Genomic DNA, 19827 nt, shown 5'->3' on the forward strand with positions numbered 1-19827 from the left:
ATCTATCAGTTAAGGTCTCTTCCCTGCAGTGGAAGGACCTTGCCTTCCCTGGGCTGCCTGGTGTTCACAGAGTTGGGCACATTCTCTACCATTTTGAATGATTCGTAGAGACTGTGCAAAAGTTCCATCCATGACATGGAAGTGTCTTGACCTTTCAATCATTTTTATGTCTGGTAGAGCTTAAAGACTATTCATTTTCAGTGTTGCCCTGTAAGAACAAGAGTTAGTGATTCCCACCAAAGTCATGCACCTTATTGCTGTTGTTCAGATAACTTTTTCATTTAATAAGGTAATTGATTCTTCATTCATGTCACAGTACAGCTGAACTTCCAGAGTGGGACAAGCTGTTAAGTGGAGAGCTTTTCACAGACCACAGAAATTATCTTAATTATTGATCCATGTGTATGATGGGATGGAGTCTTCAGAAAACTGACAGAGGAAGTCAAGAGCTCATGAATTACTTGATTGTACACAAGTGAAGAACTGTAACTAATGCTTTGTTTTTTCTTTTTGTGTGTTTTGAAGTATGGGAGGCTCTGGCAGCTCAAGTGTTTCTGATTCCTGCAGTGACCACTTCACCATTGAGAACTGTAAGGAGACAGAGATGCTGAACTACCTCATTGAGTGTTTTGACAGAGTTGGAATAGAGGAGAGAAAAGCACCAAAGGTATGTTTCAGATGAGTGAAGTCACAGACAGTCCTCTTACTGTTTAGCGGGGGAGGTTGGTGGAAATTGACAGTACCTTTTTGGTGGCTTTGTTGTAGAAATAGATTTTTAGAATTTATAAGGTCCCTTTTCATCATACTTGAATTGTTTATACATTTTACATCTCTAAAATAAGCACTGTGTTAGAAACTGTCCTTCCCCTTTTGATCTACTGCATTTTATCCAAATTTATTATCTATGTAAAACATTCTTATGTGAGACCAGCTCCCTGTCGGCGTTCTCTGTTCTGCTTTAAGCTTTTGCTTCTGAGATAAAAAACAAACAAAGACTTTTTATATATAGTATGAAAAGAATTTAGCTGGAGTAGCGCTAATCTTAGTTTGCATAGTACATTCATACAGTAAAGATATTTATCATGTTTCCTGTCTATTTTGTCTCTGAATACTTCCAGTTTGCATTAAAATAAAGTTGTCTTTATCAGATGTGTAGCCAGCCAACAGTTAGCCAGTTACTGAGCAACATCCGATCCCAGTGCATTTCACATGCTGCTTTGGTGCTACAGGGATCCTTAACACAACCAAGGTAAATACAGCTAATGGTAACCATCAAAGTTAGACTCTTCTGGGATTTCATTTTTATTTTGTTATTTTTCCTTCTAAGGATTAGATAAGAACTAAGTTATTGGAGCAGGATAGATTTATGTGCCAGAGGAACGGTTCATTGTAGTCCTGTAGTAAGAGGTGTCTGCCCATGGCTGTGGGTTTGGAAGTAGATGACCTTTAAGGTCCCTTCCAGTCCAAACCATTCTAGGATTGCTTTACCTTTGATGACTGTTGCTCCCAAAGATAAGTTGGTGGAGAGCAGTTTAAGAGTTCTCTGATCGTGTTTGGGTAAAATCAACCAGGTTTTGAACATTTTAAGTGAGAGGTCTGACTGAAGCCATTTTTTGCCTTTGCCTTCGTGCATAAACTGTTTTACTTGCAGATTGTTGGGGCACTACTCCTGTGAAAGTCAGTAACCAATAGAGCTGCATCTGAGAAACAATCTTACCAAAATGTGTAGCAAAAACTGTTAAGGTGGCGTAGTACTTGTTTACTTTAGAGAGTTTTACCACAACAGATTTGGTGATGTAAATCTGTGTGTAGATGTTCTACACTCAGTCATGGCTGAGATTTCAAGTGCAGTTGTTTCAACAGCAGTTGCTTCACTAGCAGCCTTTTAGTTGGAATAGTAAAAAAGTTCTTTAAAATAGGAGATGTGACTTTTACTAGAATCTGCCTAATTTTGTATTTGTGTTTCCAAACAATACTTCAGTAATCTTTAGAGCTGCACCAATTACCCTTTGTGCTTTGAGATTAGTTTTGTCTCTACATGAACCAATGCTGACATTAGAATAACTGTCATGTGTAATAAGAAAAAAAAAAAAGGTACTTTTTCAGAAATCCTAAGGAGCAGTTAAAAATCATGACTGTATGAATTCAGAAAAGACTAATGTCTGTTCTTAGTCTGGAGAAACAAACATCAGAAAATGCTTCTTCACTAGTTGAGCTTAAAAAGAATTTTTTTCATTAGAGAGTAGGGAGAAGCAGTTACTACACAGAAGCTGTTACTTTCTTCCAGCCTCATTAAACTAATGTGTGATATTGGCAGCAGCATCTGTTTCAGAATAACAGTTCCACAAGTAACTTGAGAAGACAAGGTTAGTTACTGCTGAGAGGAGTAGGTGTGTCTACATGTTGATAATCTGCTTCCTGGCACATCCTTACATGTGATTACTCTGACACTTTTGCAAATACTACTGCAAATAATCAGTAGTTTTGGCTATTTTTTTATACAAATGAAGGTCACTGCAGCAGCAGTCTTTGCTGGTACCATATATGCTGTGTAGGAATCTCCCATTTGGCTTCATCCAAGAACTGGTGAGAACAACTTATCAGGATGAAGAGGTGTTCAAACAGGTAAGGCATGGGTTAAAAATAAATAAAAACATCACATGAATCTGTTGTTTGCAATATTCAGGAAATTTGCAATATTCTGGATTTCCAGAGGTTTAGTCTGCATCTCACAGTCCTCTATCTGTTCCTTCAGGGGCTAACATGCTGTTGAACAAAGCCAAACTTGCTTATTTTTAACTCAGCATTTTGTGAAAATGACTGACACGTTATTTGTTGGCTCTAATTCTTACCAGAGCCTTATTTTAACATCTGTGTACTGTTGAGGTCCTACATATGGGTCAGATGGATCCCAGGCAAAAATACAGGCTGGGTGCAGAGTGGTCCAAGAATAGCTCTGAAGAAAAAGACTTGGGGGTGCTGATTGAGAAGCTTACCATGAGCTGGCAGTGCCCTCATGCAACCCAGAAGGCAAATCATGTCCTGGGCTGCGTCGAGGGGAGCGTGGCCTGCTGGGCAAGAGAGGGGATTCTGCCCCTTTGCTCTGGTGAGACCCTACCTTGGATACAGCATCCAGTTCTGGTGTCCCAGCATAAGAAGGACACAGAGCTATTGGGATGAGGCCACAAAGGTGATCTAAGGGCTGAAGCACCTCTGCTATGAGGATAGGCTGAGGGAACTAGGATTGTTCAGCCTGGAGAAGACTCCAGGGGACCTTAGAGCTGCCTTCCAACACCTGAAGGGATCACAGAGGAAGGCTGGAGAGGGATTTTTCATAAGGATGACCGGAGGCAGGACAAGGGGGAATGGTTTGAAGCTGAGGGAGAGCAGGCTTAGACTGGATCTTAGGGAGAAGTTCTTCAATACAAGGATGGTGAGGTTCTGGAATAGGTTGTCCAGGGAGGTTGTGGATGCCTCCTCCCTGAGGGTGTTCAATGCCAGGTTGGATGAGGCCTTGAGCAGCTGAGTCTACTTGAGAGGTGTCCCTGCCCATAACAGGAGGTTGGAGTATATCTCTATAAAGTCCCTTCCAATGTAAGCCATTCTATGAGGGGAACTACTCAGAATATGCAGACATGTATTAAAGGATAGATCTTGCATTTCATCTTTTTATTCTTCTGTAGAAAGACGACAATCTTCTGTAATTGTGCTCAGATGTGTTGTGGGGTGTTTTTGTTGTTTGTTTTTCTTTTTCTCCCCCTCTATCTTCAAATCTTAATCCTTGGCAAATTTAATAGTTTGCATCTAAGGTGTTCAGAGCATTTTACAAATCTTAGTCCATTAAGCCTTCGTATTTTACAAAGGAGATGACTGTGAAAAACTTTAGATGCTTTGTGAATGAGAGTAGTTCAATGAGATGATTAAAATCTAGGGACTGGTGGGTCTAGTAATTAAGACACAAAACTATCAAACTGCTTCTGGCCATGTAAAGTTTAAGCAGCTCAGTAAGGCTGTAATTCTCTCTAATTAGTGCTCCTTTAGTATTATGTGATAGCTGCAAAAGAGCCTTCAGGATGGCATTTGATCTTTCCAATTCTGAAAAAATAAAATGACAACAGCTAATTTTTGTGTCTAGTGCCTTTTAATAATTTATATCTGACTGGATACCTTATATTAGAGATTCAAAGCAGTTTTAAGTACGTTCAAAAATGGTTATAGCAAGTATTAATGGTCACCTACCCTGGGGAAGAGAACCATTCTTCCAGCTGAAGCAGCCAAGCACCTCTTCATAGTTCTTTTCTGTAAAATGACTTAGTATTTTTTGTCTCTTCATAGAGGCAACACAATATAGTTTAAATGTACAATTCAGTGGGACCTCTTGGTAGTTATTGCAAAATTACTGTAAGAGTTTATTTTGTGAGGGTGTAGTTCTCAGAGCTGTGTGATTGAGACTTACTAATTTGGTATAATTGCTGTTAATTAATAAGTTCCTGTCTTGTCACTTCCTCTTTCATAATAATCCTTGACTGCTGTTTATTACATTTATTCTTACCTCAGTTAAAACTTACCAGCACAAACCCAATTTGCTTACATGACATGTAAAATTAAAGCTCTATCGTTACCCCAATTGCACAGGCAAATAAATTACTCATTTGGGCAATCAAGTTGTTCTCTACAGTACTTGTGCTCTCATTTGTGTCTGTAATATCCCTGTTTACACACGCACTACAGTGATCCTGTATGAAGTGTGTGTGCTTTCCCACACAGAACTTGATGGAACAGCGCCTGATGTTTGGCATTGTGCTCACATCACTATTTGTCAGCTTCAGCTTTTATCTGTTAGCTTGGGGTCCAAATCTATGTGCACATATCTCAGGTTTTTTTTGGTTTGCAAAGTAAATGTTTGGAAACAAGTTAGAATGTGATCAGGAAAAATATATACAACTTTCAAACCATCACAGTCAAGCAAGTTGGGTTTTAGCTTAGAATAATCTTTTAACCTTAACTGATAGAAATTTAGAGAAAAAGTCTCATTTTTCTATTGTGTAACTTAAAGCATTTGAAGAATGAGCAGGCATTTCATGCTGTCTACAGCCATAGTGTCATTTACTTCCTAGTGAATACAGTAATCTACTTCTGTCTTCACAGATCTTTATTCCCATCTTACAAGGCCTGGCTGTAGCTTCCAAAGAGTGCTCCCTTGATAGTGACAATTTTAAATACCCCCTTATGGTAAGAACTGGTTGTTTCTAGAAGTAATTTCATTATCGTTGTTGATAACTTACACGGATTCTATACAAGACATGCTTTGATATTTTGGGGATTTTTGTGGTTAGTGGGTTACTGTTAAACTGTGTTGGAAGCTTAATGTGGTATGAGATGTGAAAAGGACTATGAAAAATCTAGTGGAGTATGAGACTAAGAATATCTCAAGCTTATTGTACAGTATTTTAGTGGGCTGTTCAAACACTTGTATGTTTTGTTTTGTATAAGATTAACCGAACGTGTGGATTTCCTCAACATGCTGGTTATGATGTTGTAGATGGTTATAAAATCTTGCTAAGCATCTTCTAGTTTAAGTCTGGAAAATAAGACCCAGTATCCATACTGATGTTTGTTGGGCTCACTTTTGTCTGTGAGAAGCTAAAATCTATTGCATTAAACCCATAATTATTTGAATTGGTGACTCTGTACTGGAGCAAAACATCATAATAGTCCCTGGCTGCAAAGCTGGGTTTATTTTTAGACTAAGTGCATACTTCAGTTGTAGACCTGTTTCTCGTACTGCTTTTGTTGATAAAAAAGACTTTAAAAGAAAAACATGCTTGGCCTCAAAATAGCAAGCTGAATTCTTTACTTGTCAGCCAAGAATTAGCATTGTCAGCTAATACCTTCATATTTTATGATCTTCAGCATATGCTCAAAAAGGCTGTTCCATCTCAGGCTGAATTTGTACTTCAGGAAGTTAGCTGGACTGAGGTGCTGCACATTAAAACAAATAAGCAGCTCTGGTGCTTCTGCAAAAACAGCTGTCTTTGCTGGTTCTGTGTTTTCTTGCTCTTCTGTTATTCCACCCCCTCCAATTATAATGTGAGCTGTCGCAGATTTGGCTGTTGGCTACAACTAAGGGCTACTTGAAAATCATACTCCATTCTGATCACCTGTAGCTGGCACACTGTGCAACAAAAGGATGCAGTAGCAGGTACTAGCTATAGTGTAAGTGAAGCATGAGAGCATCCAGTACAGGAGAAGCAGGACATGTGAAAGCCTACAGTGTTTGCAGAATTGTCTGTTATAACTGCTTTCTTTTATCTGTGCTGCAGTTGGAAGTGAGTTAGAGATCTTGGATAGGATTCTTTGTTTCTGTCCTCTGTGTACATCTGACATTTTTCCACTCTGATTCAAAAGACAAAAGCCTTGGTGTACGTATAGAACAATTGCTCTATTTATTATTGTTACTGACTTTTTGTGTGGCAGCTCAGGAGTCCAGCAAAGGAATTGTTATGTTCTGAACAAACAATTTGTACAGCTAAATTTTGAAATAAGTGCAATAATTTATCCTGTGAGGCACATGAGCTTTTCTTGAGACAACTTGGAATAGATGTAAAAGCTAAAATGAGAGCCGGGTGTGCTCTAGCACTTTTTGGACCTCTTCATCCTTGTAGGAATAGGAAGTTTTTCCACTAATTAAGTGAAAAAGATTTGGCTCTTTCAACACTTTATACCATATTAAGGCTGTTATTTGCAGACAGGTTACATAGGAATTGCACACACAAGTAATTTTTCTTGGGATTTATTTATAGGCACTATGTGAACTTTGTGAAATCAAGTTTGGGAAAACACACCCTATGTGCAGTTTGGTAAGTGCACCCAGTTTGAGTCCTTTTCCCTGCAAATTGACAAAAACTAGGACAAACAAGACTTATGTGGATTGCTGAAATGAGGAGATGTATCCATTTAGCGATCAGCATGAGTGCATGTTGGAAATGGAGGACATGTGGCAAGCACTGAAAGGTGACAGTGCAGATAAAGTGGTATGGCTGACGCAGCAGCTTTGATTCACTTGCAACTTCTCCTGTTTTCTAGGTTGTCTCTTTGCCTTTGTGGTTGCCTAAATCTTTAAGCCCAGGGGCAGGAAGAGAGCTGCAAAGACTTTCTTATCTTGGAGCCTTCTTCAGTCTCTCTGTCTTTGCTGAAGATGATGTAAGTGGTACAGAAGGATATTGATAGTTGCATGGCAGGGTTGGTTTGTTTGTGGTTTGTTGTGGTTCTTTTGGGGGTTGTTTTTGTTTTCCTTTGCTCAATCTGTTCAATACATTTGATAATATTCATTCTACTTGCAGAACAAAGTAGTTGAAAAATACTTCTCAGGGCCTGCCATCACTCTTGAGAACACCAGGGTTGTTAGCCAGTCTTTGCAACATTACCTGGAATTAGCAAGGGTAAGTGTGCTAAGATTTAAGAGAAAAAAAAAAAAAAAAGGAACAGGGAGAGGGGGAGCAAAATATTGTGGAGTTGTTTGATCCTGACATAGATGAAGAACATAACCTGAAAAAAATGAACTTCTGTGATAAATAACACATCTGTTAGGATATGGCTGAAAGGCATTAGGAAAGAAAAATTGGAGCGCTAAAAATACCTCTTTAAGGCTGTAAGCCAATGCAGAAAATATCAGCAGAGTTAGTCATGGGTTATAGTTCATGCTCAAGGAAGAGGGAAAACATACATGCTGTTTTAGTAGTGTGTGCAGTGTACTACTTTTCTCCATGTAACTTTCCTGTAACTAATGTATGCATAACAAGTTAACAACGAGAGTATAACAGAAGTTGTAGTGATTTTTGTGGAATTTGTAGAACTTAAAAATATGGGGAAATCTGGAAAATGTTGAGAAGGTGTGCAGCCTGACAGAATGTTTACTTGATATTCCAGCAAGAGCTGTTCAAGATTCTACACAGTATTTTACTGAACGGTGAAACTCGAGAAGCAGCTCTCAATTACATGGCAGCTATTGTCAATGCTAACATGAAGAAGGCACAAATGCAGGTAAATATTGGGGAATGCTCTTCTTGTGGTTCATAGCCCTAGTCAAAGTACAGATAGCACTGGATGGCTCATGCTGTGGTGGCTCTTGAGGACAAAAGAATTTTGTGTGCCCGCTACAACAGGCAAGAAGCTTCATCATCACTCCTAATCTCTTTTTAAATATATTTCCCATTTCTGAAATTATTCTTCTTTCCCCTGTTTGATGGGTTTATGTCATTTCCTCTCTTAGGTCTCACATCACTTCATTAATAGGGATTCTATTTTAGATGTTTGAAGCTTTGTGCTTCTTTCCCACCCCACTTACGGGGGCTTCATTCAGTTGGCTATGATAAAAAGCCTCATCTCCCAGCTGGTGAGATGCTAGGCTTTGTTTGTATCATTTCTGTAGAAGGAGTAATGGAGATCTGAACTGTTGTGGTTCCAGTGAAACAGCAGGGATGTTATTTTGCCATTGTTTAATGAATGCATTGCACTAATTTCCTGTGATAAAAATCTATGCATGATCCTAAACAAATGAAGTCTGCATCAATGCTATCTTCAAGTCTCCTTTTCAAAAGCAGACGTTGGAAACCTTCACTAGGAATATCTCTGTGAAATTATAGCCACAAAGTAATAGAAGCTTCACACTTGAGATTAAACTTAAGAATTGAAGCTCAGCAACTATTGGAGCCTTCTGTGTTGCTGTCTAAACCATTCCTGAGAGAGACCCTTCAAGCCCTTTTAATTTCTTGGGTTATTTTCTATTTCTTCTTATGTTTAAAGTTCTTGAGAATGACTTGAGCCATAGAGGTAGCTCATGTGTTAGTAAGTGGCCTTCCCATTATCACAAAGGTCTCCTTACAGATTCACGTTCTTCATCCTTTCTCTCTTTTCTTGAACTTGCAGAATTCATATATGTTTGATATGGCTAAAGCAGCAGAAAATACCCTTGTACTTCTAAGCTTATGTCTTTATTTACTTTCTTACCCCACAGACAGATGATCGTTTGGTATCTACAGATGGCTTTATGCTCAACTTCTTATGGGTACTACAGCAACTAAGTACAAAGATAAAGCTGGAAACGGTTGATCCCATGTACATATTTCATCCCAGGTGTCGTATTGACCTCCCAACAGATGAGACAAGAGTGAAAGCAACAATGGAGGATGTTGCAGCCTGGATTGCTGAACTTTGTGAGTACTCTTATTGAGGGGTTAGGCATTTGCTGTGCCATCTGGTTTTGATACTGGAGGTACATGAAGCACTTGAATCCAGCAAATCCCTGCCCTATTCCTTAAAAGCTTTTCCTTGGTGCTGTCTGCTCTTACTTGTTTTAAAGAAAGTTAAGTTGAAGGTCTTGCCCCAAGATAAGGCAGTTGAGTGTTTGTTTATTCACCTGTACTGCTTGCTTGCTTGTTTGTTCTCTAGACAGGGACCCGTCTCCGTTTTCTGAGCCGAAATTCCCAACAGAGTGTTTCTTCCTAACCCTGCATGCCCATCACCTCTCCATCCTGCCAAGCTGCCGTCGGTACATACGGAGACTGCGGGCCATCAGGGAGCTCAACAGGTTAGAAGCTGTTAATTACCTCATGCATCTGAGAGCCCTAGCATGCATCGCAGGCACGTCCTTCCCACCATGATGGAAACTTATGTGAACTTAATGGAAATTAGAATGACAATTTGGGTAAAAACTGCTGGGTGCAGGTCATCTTGATCATTTTAACTACTTGGTCATCTGCTGCTTTTGGCCCTTATGGGTTTTTGCTGATATTCATGGACTGTGGCTTGAATTAGGAATTGATACATTAGTGGGCTAGTGGATACTGATTACACAAGGCAGCTCAAATGGGTGAGAAACCCATTCTATTTAAAAGATAATTCATCTCAGTGTTTTCTTGCTATTTAGCAGCTAAGTGGGTTCAACACCTTGTAGATGGCAGTACATATCCACTCTGCCACAATAACCAGTTCTCGCATGTGGCTTTCAGAACTGTTGAAGATTTGAAAAACAATGAAAGTCAATGGAAAGATTCTCCTCTGGCCACCAGGCATCGAGAGATGCTGAAACGTTGCAAGACACAACTTAAGGTTTGTAAGTGATTCAGTTCTCAACTAAACACCTTTGTGAGTCTGTTTGCTTTGTGTCTGGATGTTTAAATGCAACTTCCCACTGATGTTTCTGGAAAATGATGGGTTTAAATTTATAATCATGTGAATACTACACTAGATGGGGTCGTGATACAATATAACATTAATGGTGAATTTAGCATTCAAGGTAACTGCAAGATTGACTTGGGCAGTGTTCCTCAGAAAGAAGAAAATACTATTTCTATGGGAGAGAGAACAAGCAAAGGGACTGTGATTGTTCAGTGGTAGTTGTGTGTGCATAGTGCATGCCCGAGATGGAGATGGAGCTCTTGAGTCTCTTATCTCATGTAGAATTCTTGCAAAGATAAGTGTGCTGGGGTCTTCTCTATTGAAGGTTTGTCCTGCTTAGGTCTTCCTTGACTGTCTCTGCAACTCTGAATTATGTGTTTTGATCTTTGGGACTTAAGTGCCTTGTTTTCTTCAAATGAGAGCATATTTTAAGAGGCCATTGTATAATTGTCATAATTCGGATATATTGATTAGCTTGGACAGGCTTGACTTTCCTTTTATACCATCTTGCCCTGGATCAATTTTTATATGCATATTCTACAGAAACTGGTGAGGTGCAAGGCTTGTGCAGATGCTGGTTTGCTGGATGAAAGCTTTCTCAGGAGATGTTTGAATTTCTATGGCATGGTGATTCAGCTGATGCTTCGCATTCTTGACCCTGCCTATCCCAAGTGAGTGTCAAAATTCTGTGTGAAAGTGGTATCAAAGATATTTCAGATCATGTTAGGTTGTCTACTGAATTTAGCAGTGCTCAAATTTTAATCATGTTTTACAGTGTCTGCATTCTTACATGGCTGTTACTTTGTGTCAGTGACAGATATCCTTGCATGGAATCTGGGTTTTATTTGTAATGTAAGGTTCAGTTATGGAGGGGAGCAACCCTGGGGTGCTTAGTACGCTTGAAGTACTGACAGTGGTTTTTTAAAGTCAGTTTCAGAACTCTTGTAAACTATTCCCACAGGAGGATTCCCTAAGAGAGCTCATGACACTTTCTGCTTAACCCTGCTGTTTTACTGGCCTGTTTGTTGTCTCTCTTATTCTACAGCATAAAATTGCCTTTAACTCCTGAAGTTCCAAAGGTATTTGCAGCATTGCCGGAGTTTTACGTGGAAGATGTTGCTGAATTTTTATTTTTTATTGTACAGTAAGTAAAGTTCTATGTAAAGGAAGTTTGTTGTACTATTTACCACTGCAACAGATGGTGTACACAGAAGTGCAGGGTGTGAAGGTAGTTTCCTAGCTATTTTGTAGTTAATGTTCTGGTTTTAATAACAGCCATAAATTTATGGCACTCATCGACATTGATGCAGATCTAATACTTAGGCGAGTTCCAAAGTCCTTTCTAATCTGATTTTTTTTTTTTCTTGGAAGAAAGTTGTGCTGTTTTTTTCGTTCCTTCCCCCCAAGAATGTTCTTTATGGTTTGGAGTGAGGCCTTTTGATCTCATCATATACTAAATCATCACTAGAATAAATTGATTTTTAAGAAATCAGAGGTTAATAAGCAGAAAATCCTCCCCATTTATAGAGCAGCTGGGACAAAATGCATTTGTGTAGTTACAGCAGTTTAGGTGGGCATAAATAGTGTTCAGATGTAGTCCTGGGATTCTGAAGCTGGTCATTTAGTTCCTGAAAATGTGCCTTCAAATTCAGACTTGCTGTGTTTTGAAATTAGGAGATGGTTTCTTCTGCCTTCCTGAGGTGCTGTTATTGTGGTACTTCACAGCAAATGTGGCAGTATGTGCCACATATTTCATGCTCAAATTCAGCTTCCAGTCATAAGCTAACAAGACCTTTAGGAATCAGAAATCATGATACAATAACTGAATTTTGCTGGTCGCTAGTGAGTCTTCTGAATTTACTTGATGTATGTGATAAATTTGTAGATAACACAGGGCTGGGGGTTGTAAATTTTTTTTCCTTATCTCCCTCTCTTCAGATATGCTCCTCAGGTGCTTTATGAGCCCTGTACTCAGGACATAGTCATGTTCCTTGTTGTGATGCTGTGCAACCAGAACTACATCCGCAATCCTTACTTAGTAGCCAAGCTGGTGGAGGTGATGTTCATGACAAATCCAGCTGTTCAGCCTCGGACACAGAAGTTCTTTGAAATGATTGAGAATCATCCTCTCTCCACTAAATTGTTAGTCCCCTCCTTGATGAAGTTTTACACAGGTAAGTGCTTTGTCTGTAGCTCTCTGAGCATACAGTAAGAAATGAGTTTTACAAGGCAAAAGGCTGTGTTAGTTGTTGTAACCTTTTAAAACCAACACCACCACCCCCCCACCAGGGAGATCTTGGCTCTTGTAAAAATGAAATTTCATCTCTCAGGCATCAGGGGAAATGGCATTAGGTGGAACGTTGAGAATTTTATTCCTTCCACAAGCTGCTGTGCAGTGACAACTCAAGCACTATAGTTTGATGTGACAGTTGGTTTTGTGGTGTTTAGATTCTAAACATGAAGATTTTTGTTTGCTTTCTAAGCGAGTATTGGCATTTTAAAACTTTTTGACATGAGTTTTGTAAGGCCTGTAGATTGGGATGCTTCAGAAGGGGTTTTACACCTATAGAGGCAACCATTTTTGCAGTGTTCCCAGAGTTTAGTTATCAGTGACATTTTAGATGGTGGAACAAAGAGCAGAGTGGGGTTGAATAGAAGAAAGTTTTGTGAGGTTAGATGTAGGTGAGAAAATGGGCAGTGCTGCTGCTTTTAATGGGGATTAAGACAGAGACTTCTGATTGGGAACTGAATTTCATCTCTTAAAGGTTAGTGCTTGAAGCTCATTGTGTTGGAGACAGGAGGGGAGAGATGTAGTGAGCCCCAGTGGGAAAAGGTTTAGATTTCAGTTCTGGGATCTTGCTTTTTCAGATGTTGAACATACTGGAGCCACTAGTGAGTTCTATGACAAGTTTACAATCCGCTACCACATCAGCACCATTTTCAAAAGCCTCTGGCAGAATATAGCTCACCATGGTACATTTATGGAAGAGTTCAAGTGAGTAAGACATGTGGCATGCTGCTTACTGTCACGCAAGCTGTTCAGGCAATGTCCTGAGGAGGTCATTTCCATTGGGAATGGGCAATGCTGCTTTCCATTGTATTTTAAATGGCAACCCCCTCCAGTAGAACTGGAGTGTTCCTAAGCTGAGCCTGCACACCGCAATCAACTTGGCTTGGGGAATGGGATCGTTATTCAAAAACTAGAGTGCAGAAGGAGTGTTGCTGGGGTTGCAGTCTGCTCTGCACACCCACCTGCTCTGCCATGGTAACTGTGTTTCAATGTTTTCAGCTCTGGGAAGCAGTTTGTTCGCTACATCAACATGCTGATAAATGACACAACTTTCTTGCTGGATGAGAGTCTGGAGTCCCTAAAACGTATCCATGAAGTGCAAGAGGAGATGAAGAATAAAGAACAATGGGACCTGCTGCCCAGGGTGAACAGAGCTGTTTTTCAAAGTGCCCTTTACTTATTTTATTTTTTTTTTTAATACAAGACCATTAAAAAACCTTTTTAACAAGGGGCAGCACTGAAGAGCTGCTGCTGCTGAGAAGCAGTTCTTGATGGTTTTTTTTTTTTTTGTGCTGCCAGTATGGCTGTGGTCACTCTGGATGACATTCTGCAAAACCCATCATTCTGCATAGTTATGTTGTGGCTGGCAAAGAGTGGTGCAAAGTGGAAATTGTATAAAGTTGTAAATTGCTGTACACTTAATTCTAAGTGGAGAAACTGAGACTTTAACCTTCTTGAAGGAGGTTCTGGAAGATGCTTGCCAGTTGAATTTATTTCCAGGAATAGAAGCTTTTATTTTGTTGATGCATTGATCCTGGGTAGATTCGATGCAGACAATTAGAGTCGTTTAGCTCAGACTGTAGCCTGATTAAACAATAATTGTGTTGACCCACCAGTGTCAGGTATTTCTATTTTAAGGTTATTGATTATTAAAAAAAAAAAAAAATGAAAAAAGAGTTTGAGAAGCTCTAAGGTCTTGTTTGTTAATACATACTCTGGTTTGCTCTTCCTGTTTGTGCATGCTAGCAAGGTAAAGCCTGTAGTGACATCACTACATCACATCATCCACAGATGGTTCCAGTGGGGAGTGTTTGTTAGTTTTGATGGTGCATAAATCAGAGAACCTCATTTGATTCTCACATCCCAAGCTGGTTTTGAAATATTGGTATTTGGAGGGAAAGGAAGCATAACACAGTTCTGCAGCTGTGAGAAGCAGTTACAGGGTGTAAACAGACTCCACTAACTGTGGAGTCTTCTGATGCCATTTGCGTTCATCTTTAGTGTTGCAGAATTCTGGTAAATGGGTGCAGACTTTAGTACTGGGTAGTAAAATGAGCTGTGCCTTCAACCGTGTATGCCATCTGGATTTGAATTGCTGCCTGCTCTTGTATCTGTCTAGGTCATGTTAGTATTGATGGGTTATTCCAGTTACTGATGGCTGTTATTGAGGTGTGATGATGGAGGAGATCTGTGGACTTGTAACACCTGAATGTTTGTTTTCCAGGACCAGCAACAGGCCCGTCAGTCGCAGCTAGCTCAGGATGAGCGTGTGTCTCGTTCATATCTTGCCCTGGCAACAGAAACTGTTGATATGTTCCATATCCTAACCAAGCAGGTTCAAAAGCCTTTTCTCAGACCGGTAAGTCCTGCTCAGATTTAACTTGGCTTCAAGCTTCTCTAACATACCTGCTGCTGATAATAACCTGGAGATGTTTGGTAGCCCTTAGTCTCCATTCTCCTCTTCTTCCTCAGCTCTTTGAATTCTAATTGCTGTTGAAGTTACTTGATGTTAAGAGCATTATCTGAGCCATGGAGATGGTTTGATCCTTCTAGACAGAAGCTGTTTGCTTTCTATTTTTGTTGATGGAAAGCACACAAAGACACTTCTTGCAAGCCTACACGATAATTTTACTAGTTAATAATTCCTGATCTTGCTGTGTGCAAATTAATGCTAATCTTGCTTTATCGCTGCCCTCGTGCTGTGATCTGTGTTTTACTTTGGTCCTACAGGAACTTGGACCACGACTGGCTGCCATGTTGAACTTTAACTTACAGCAACTGTGTGGCCCCAAGTGCCGTGACCTAAAAGTTGAAAACCCTGAGAAGTATGGGTTCGAACCAAAGAAGCTGTTGGACCAACTCACAGACATTTATCTGCAGCTAGACTGTGCTCGCTTTGCTAAAGCAATTGCTGATGATCAGGTGAGCTCCAGAAAGATGAGGGGCAAGGGCAAAAGCAGTGTGGGCCAATAGGACTTTGCAAAATGTTCAGGAAGAGTTTCATCTTACTTGTCTGCTGCCACTCAGTTTCTGTCATGTATTTGCAATTTGTTTTCCTTCTGTGTTCCTGTTCTGTCTGCTCTCTGTAGGTGGGTGTGTTTTCCAAGTGTTTTGCAAATCTTGAAGACACACAAACACCTATAGCACTTCACACACACAGGACATTTCCTGAGCACCAGTTGCTTATGAGCTACAGGCTTACTGTAAATTATCCAAAGTACTTTGTCCTGATTTTGCAGGTGGGAAAACTGAAGCATGCAAAGAGCATTGACTCTCTGCTTCCTCAACAGCACTACATGAAACAGGCAGAGTTGGGGCTGAGAATAAGAGCCTCATTTAACAGTCCGAAGCTTTTTCTCTCTGGACGACCTCCTTCTAAATTTGTATTCCTTTTTATATCACTTTATTAAATGGCTGTGTAATAAACTGATGAAATGCAGCACACACAAGACCTCTTTGGAGCAGCGCAAGTAGTGAGGTAGCCTTCAGAGCACCATGGCAGTTCTCTGGGTTGATAAGCTATTGCTCACCTCTCTGATTCTGTGAAGTTGTCACACTACTGAATTGCATCTCTCTGCCTGTGTCTTACAAAATAAACTTGTCAAAATCTAGAAGAAAAAAATGTTCTCAGTAGCTTCTTGTAATTCTAGGAGAAGCTGGTTTGCATTACAACGAAGCTGGATTTGCATGTCTAGTGAGGCAGAGATATCAGAGTACCTCATGATCTGTCTTCTGTAGTTTGTCCTGGTAATTACAGACAGTATCAGTACCACTTCTGAAACAGACCTTGTGTGTTTGCAGGTCTATCAGGAGCATGCCGAGCATTGTTTTTATGCTGTTCAGTATATATGGAAGTGAAAATGTTACCCATCATTCATTTATCGATGCTAGCCTCAGCAAAATGCACATCAGCGACATAAGGATTAAAAAGAAAGAAGCCTGCTGGTGTGGAAACTGGAATAAAGCTTAATTAACAAAGTAGCCCTTCATAAAAAGGTGTGGGGGGAGTGACTAATATCTTGGAAACTGTTGGGACAGGAAAGGAACACCAAGGAAATGCCCAGTACGGTAATGGCTGAAAAAAAGCCACAAAACAAACAATAAATTGCTTGATCATGGCAGAGCCTAAAGTGCTCTGATCCATCTCCCGTTTGGAAATCCTAGCACGTATTAGGAGAAATCTAAAAACATTTCTAAAGCCCTGGGCATGCTGCCATAGTTCTGGAAAGGAGTTTGGGTGGGCACTGTGTATCCTGAGTAGTAAGTGGTATTGCTCAGTGCAGTGTAGAGGAAAGAAGTAGGGCTGTGCTGGACACTTTAAACTCCCCAAGGAAAACAGAAATCCGTGAGAGTTTCTGTTTTGCTTTGTCATTTAATTCAACCTTGCACTGCAGAGTAAATAGCAGTTTTTATTAAAAGGCTTATGTTGAAATGTGGCATTGTGAGCTTCAAAGAAAACAGTGTCTTTAGAACATAAGCAGCTTTCCAAAGTCCTTGCCTTTTATTTTTTCAAATGAAAGTAATGCTTGCTTCGGTTGGAAACTATGGGATGTACAGTTGGCCCCTCCAAATGTTGTGCTGTGTTGCTGTGCAGCTCTTCCTGGGCTGGCTGGCATGTATCCAGCAAGTATCAGCTCCCTCTGAGCCTCTGTACTATTTTTGCAACATCACAGGGTGTTTTTTTTGTTTGGTTTTGTTTTGCTTAGGAGAAATAATCACTTCTTTCCCAGTACTGCCTTCCACATAATCAGAAAAGTTAAGAAATTAAATAAAACCAAAACCCAACATTTTATGCTAGATGTTCAGCCGAGGCTTGTGACAAGAGCAGTACAGACAGGAGTGGCAAGACATTTTGTGTGAGGAACAAATGTAATAATTAGAGTCAGCCTCTCAAAGTGTCTTATTAATTTTGATTAGTTGATATTGCCTTAATTTTTATGGTCCTGAACACTTCTACAGTGGTGATGTGCTATGAAAAACCATTAAGTCCACCCCACAGTTGACATTTTGGTGCTAGATGAAATGTGACCTGCAGGGTGCTCTGCTTTCTGATGTAAAGCTGAAGTTTCAGTGATTCCCTCTTCAAGTTTAAAAAATGCATTAAATGATCTTTAGAACTTTGATGGAATGTTAGTGTAGTAAAACTCAGCAAGGTTGCCTTTTTGTGCTCTGCTTGTAGAGGTCGTACAGTAAAGAACTCTTTGAGGAGGTTATCTCAAAGATGAGAAAAGCTGGAATTAAGTCAACCATAGCAATAGAGAAATTCAAACTGCTGGCAGAGAAAGTGGAGGAAATCGTTGCCAAGAATGCCCGAGCAGAAATTGATTACAGCGATGCTCCAGATGAGTTCAGAGGCAAGTTGACTTTTCTTATATACTGACTTGTTAGAAGAGGGTTTTGTTTTGTTACTTGGATTCTAAATGTAAATATATATTAATAGAAACTATGTATTTTTTCTGAAGCCTTGCATCCTGCTGTGTTTCAATTAAATAGTTAAGTAAATGTAGAAAGCTAAGAGTTAATCTTTCTTTGCTTTTCCCTGGGGCTGTACTGTACAGTCCTATGTTTTGCTTACATGTACTAAAAGAGTTAAATAAAACCCCAATTCTGAAAATGGGGTGAAAATAGCTAATGCTTAGTATCAACTCAGAAAGGGGAAAGCAAGATAAAGGCTGAAGTCTGCTGCTCATTTTAACCACTGTCTTATACCTCAGCAGTATACCTGACTGGGGACTCAGAATATCAGTTCCATGCTGTGATTTTGTGAGCAGATAAAATTGGGAGCTGTTGTCTTCAGTTTAGTGAGACACTTGTGCCCTCAGATCCACTTATGGACACTCTGATGACTGATCCTGTGAGGCTGCCATCTGGAACTATTATGGACAGGTCAATCATCCTGAGGCATCTGCTGAACTCTTCCACTGATCCTTTCAATCGTCAGACACTGACAGAAAATATGCTGGAACCAGGTAACCATTTAACAGTTAGCAATGGAGCTGTGGATGAGGGGAAGTAATTTGTGTGCACTTTGCTCTATGTATTTCCAGAAGATAGTGTAGAGGCCTAAGAGGTGACACTTCTTTCATCTCTACTTGCACAAGAAAGTTCATTCCTTCTGCTTTCCCTTTTTCTGGGACAAAAGCCCCACACCCTTGTCTTCTAACTACTGGGCTAATGGATGGTATTGCAGTAGGTAGATGAGTAACTCATTTATTCCAAGCTGTGCAGAAAATACGTTGATGGAGCAGGAAGTACTAGATATTCCTGCTCAAGTTTCTAGAAAAGAAATTGCTGTTGGTCACAAGGAGCTTTCTTATAATGGTATTACTAATTAAACTGCTAAATTAGTAATTTTTTTCTTCTTTTTTCCCCGCTATTAGTGCCGGAACTTAAAGAGCAAATCCAAGCCTGGATGAGAGACAAGCAGAATGCTGACCATTAAAAATTGCCTTGCAGTGCACGCCACCACCAATAGGAAGAACAGGGCGTGGGCTGTTGTGGTAATAGTGGAGCAGATACTCTTTGCAAGCTGTTGATGGGATTAGCACGCCCACTGGCACTGACTTGCTCTAGTGACCAGAAGCATGTGGACGAGGAGAAAAGCGGCTTAATTCTTGTACATATATTTAAGTGATAATGATGGTCAATAACATGGAGGACAAGCTAGGAAGTTGCTTGTGTTACAAAACTGTCCTTCAACATGTCACATTTTGGAGATTTTACAGCTGAATTATTTTAGCAAAGATGAATGGATCAGGGCAGCATCCCTTCAACCTTATTTTTTACACGCAGACATCCGTTAATTTGATTTGTGGTTAGAACCTTGGACATTTTGCTGCTAAAGTAACTTGCTCCTCTTTCCCCCTCCCTTCTTCCTCTTCCACCCATCAAACCTGCACTGCTTTTTTTTTTTTCCCCTTTCTTTTGTATTGCAAAAAAAAAAAAAAAGAAAAAATCCCTGTGAAAATCAAGATCATTCCCCTGCCCTCAAAAGAACATATTCTGTGTGATAACTGTGCCTGCAACAAAGCGTTAACCTTGGAATCGTATTTTTATATTATACATACTTGGGTTTTAATTGGTGTTAGACACAAGGATTATTTCCAAAACAAAGATTTCCCACATGGATTTTAATTTCCATTCTTTGCAGTCTCCCTTTTCTTTATGCTGATTTAGATGCTCTGGCGTTTTTCAAAAAGCCTTGAGACAGAAATATGTTGAAACAGCTCCCAACGAGTGAGATGCTTGGGAATACCAGGATTTCAGTGACTTTTAAAACAATCAAATCCATTTTTTTAATGCTGCAGATACAATATATGTTAACTGACAGTTCTGAGACATTAGAGCTTGTCAGCAGA

The 19827-nt window shown here is 39.9% G+C and overlaps 1 protein-coding gene across 3 annotated transcripts in view; it reads left to right on the forward strand.

Moving 5' to 3' along the window:
* Positions 1–19345, forward strand: part of UBE4B (ubiquitination factor E4B) — a 38602-nt gene extending 19257 nt beyond the window's left edge. For all 3 annotated transcript variants that reach the window (XM_054394791.1, XM_054394793.1, XM_054394794.1), the window contains 21 exons: positions 526–667; positions 1149–1249; positions 2511–2625; positions 5149–5232; positions 6804–6860; positions 7087–7210; positions 7351–7442; positions 7930–8043; positions 9017–9215; positions 9451–9589; positions 10011–10110; positions 10723–10850; positions 11225–11323; positions 12118–12353; positions 13048–13174; positions 13469–13613; positions 14694–14828; positions 15200–15391; positions 17649–17823; positions 18292–18438; positions 18850–19345. In XM_054394791.1, the coding sequence (XP_054250766.1) occupies positions 526–667; positions 1149–1249; positions 2511–2625; positions 5149–5232; positions 6804–6860; positions 7087–7210; positions 7351–7442; positions 7930–8043; positions 9017–9215; positions 9451–9589; positions 10011–10110; positions 10723–10850; positions 11225–11323; positions 12118–12353; positions 13048–13174; positions 13469–13613; positions 14694–14828; positions 15200–15391; positions 17649–17823; positions 18292–18438; positions 18850–18911 (2713 nt within the window). In that variant the 3' untranslated portion in view covers positions 18912–19345. The remainder of the gene's footprint in view (positions 1–525; positions 668–1148; positions 1250–2510; positions 2626–5148; positions 5233–6803; positions 6861–7086; positions 7211–7350; positions 7443–7929; positions 8044–9016; positions 9216–9450; positions 9590–10010; positions 10111–10722; positions 10851–11224; positions 11324–12117; positions 12354–13047; positions 13175–13468; positions 13614–14693; positions 14829–15199; positions 15392–17648; positions 17824–18291; positions 18439–18849) is intronic.
* The last annotated feature ends 482 nt before the right edge of the window (positions 19346–19827 follow it).

This window comes from Indicator indicator, chromosome 32, assembly GCF_027791375.1.
Source record: "Indicator indicator isolate 239-I01 chromosome 32, UM_Iind_1.1, whole genome shotgun sequence".
NCBI lineage: Eukaryota > Metazoa > Chordata > Aves > Piciformes > Indicatoridae > Indicator > Indicator indicator.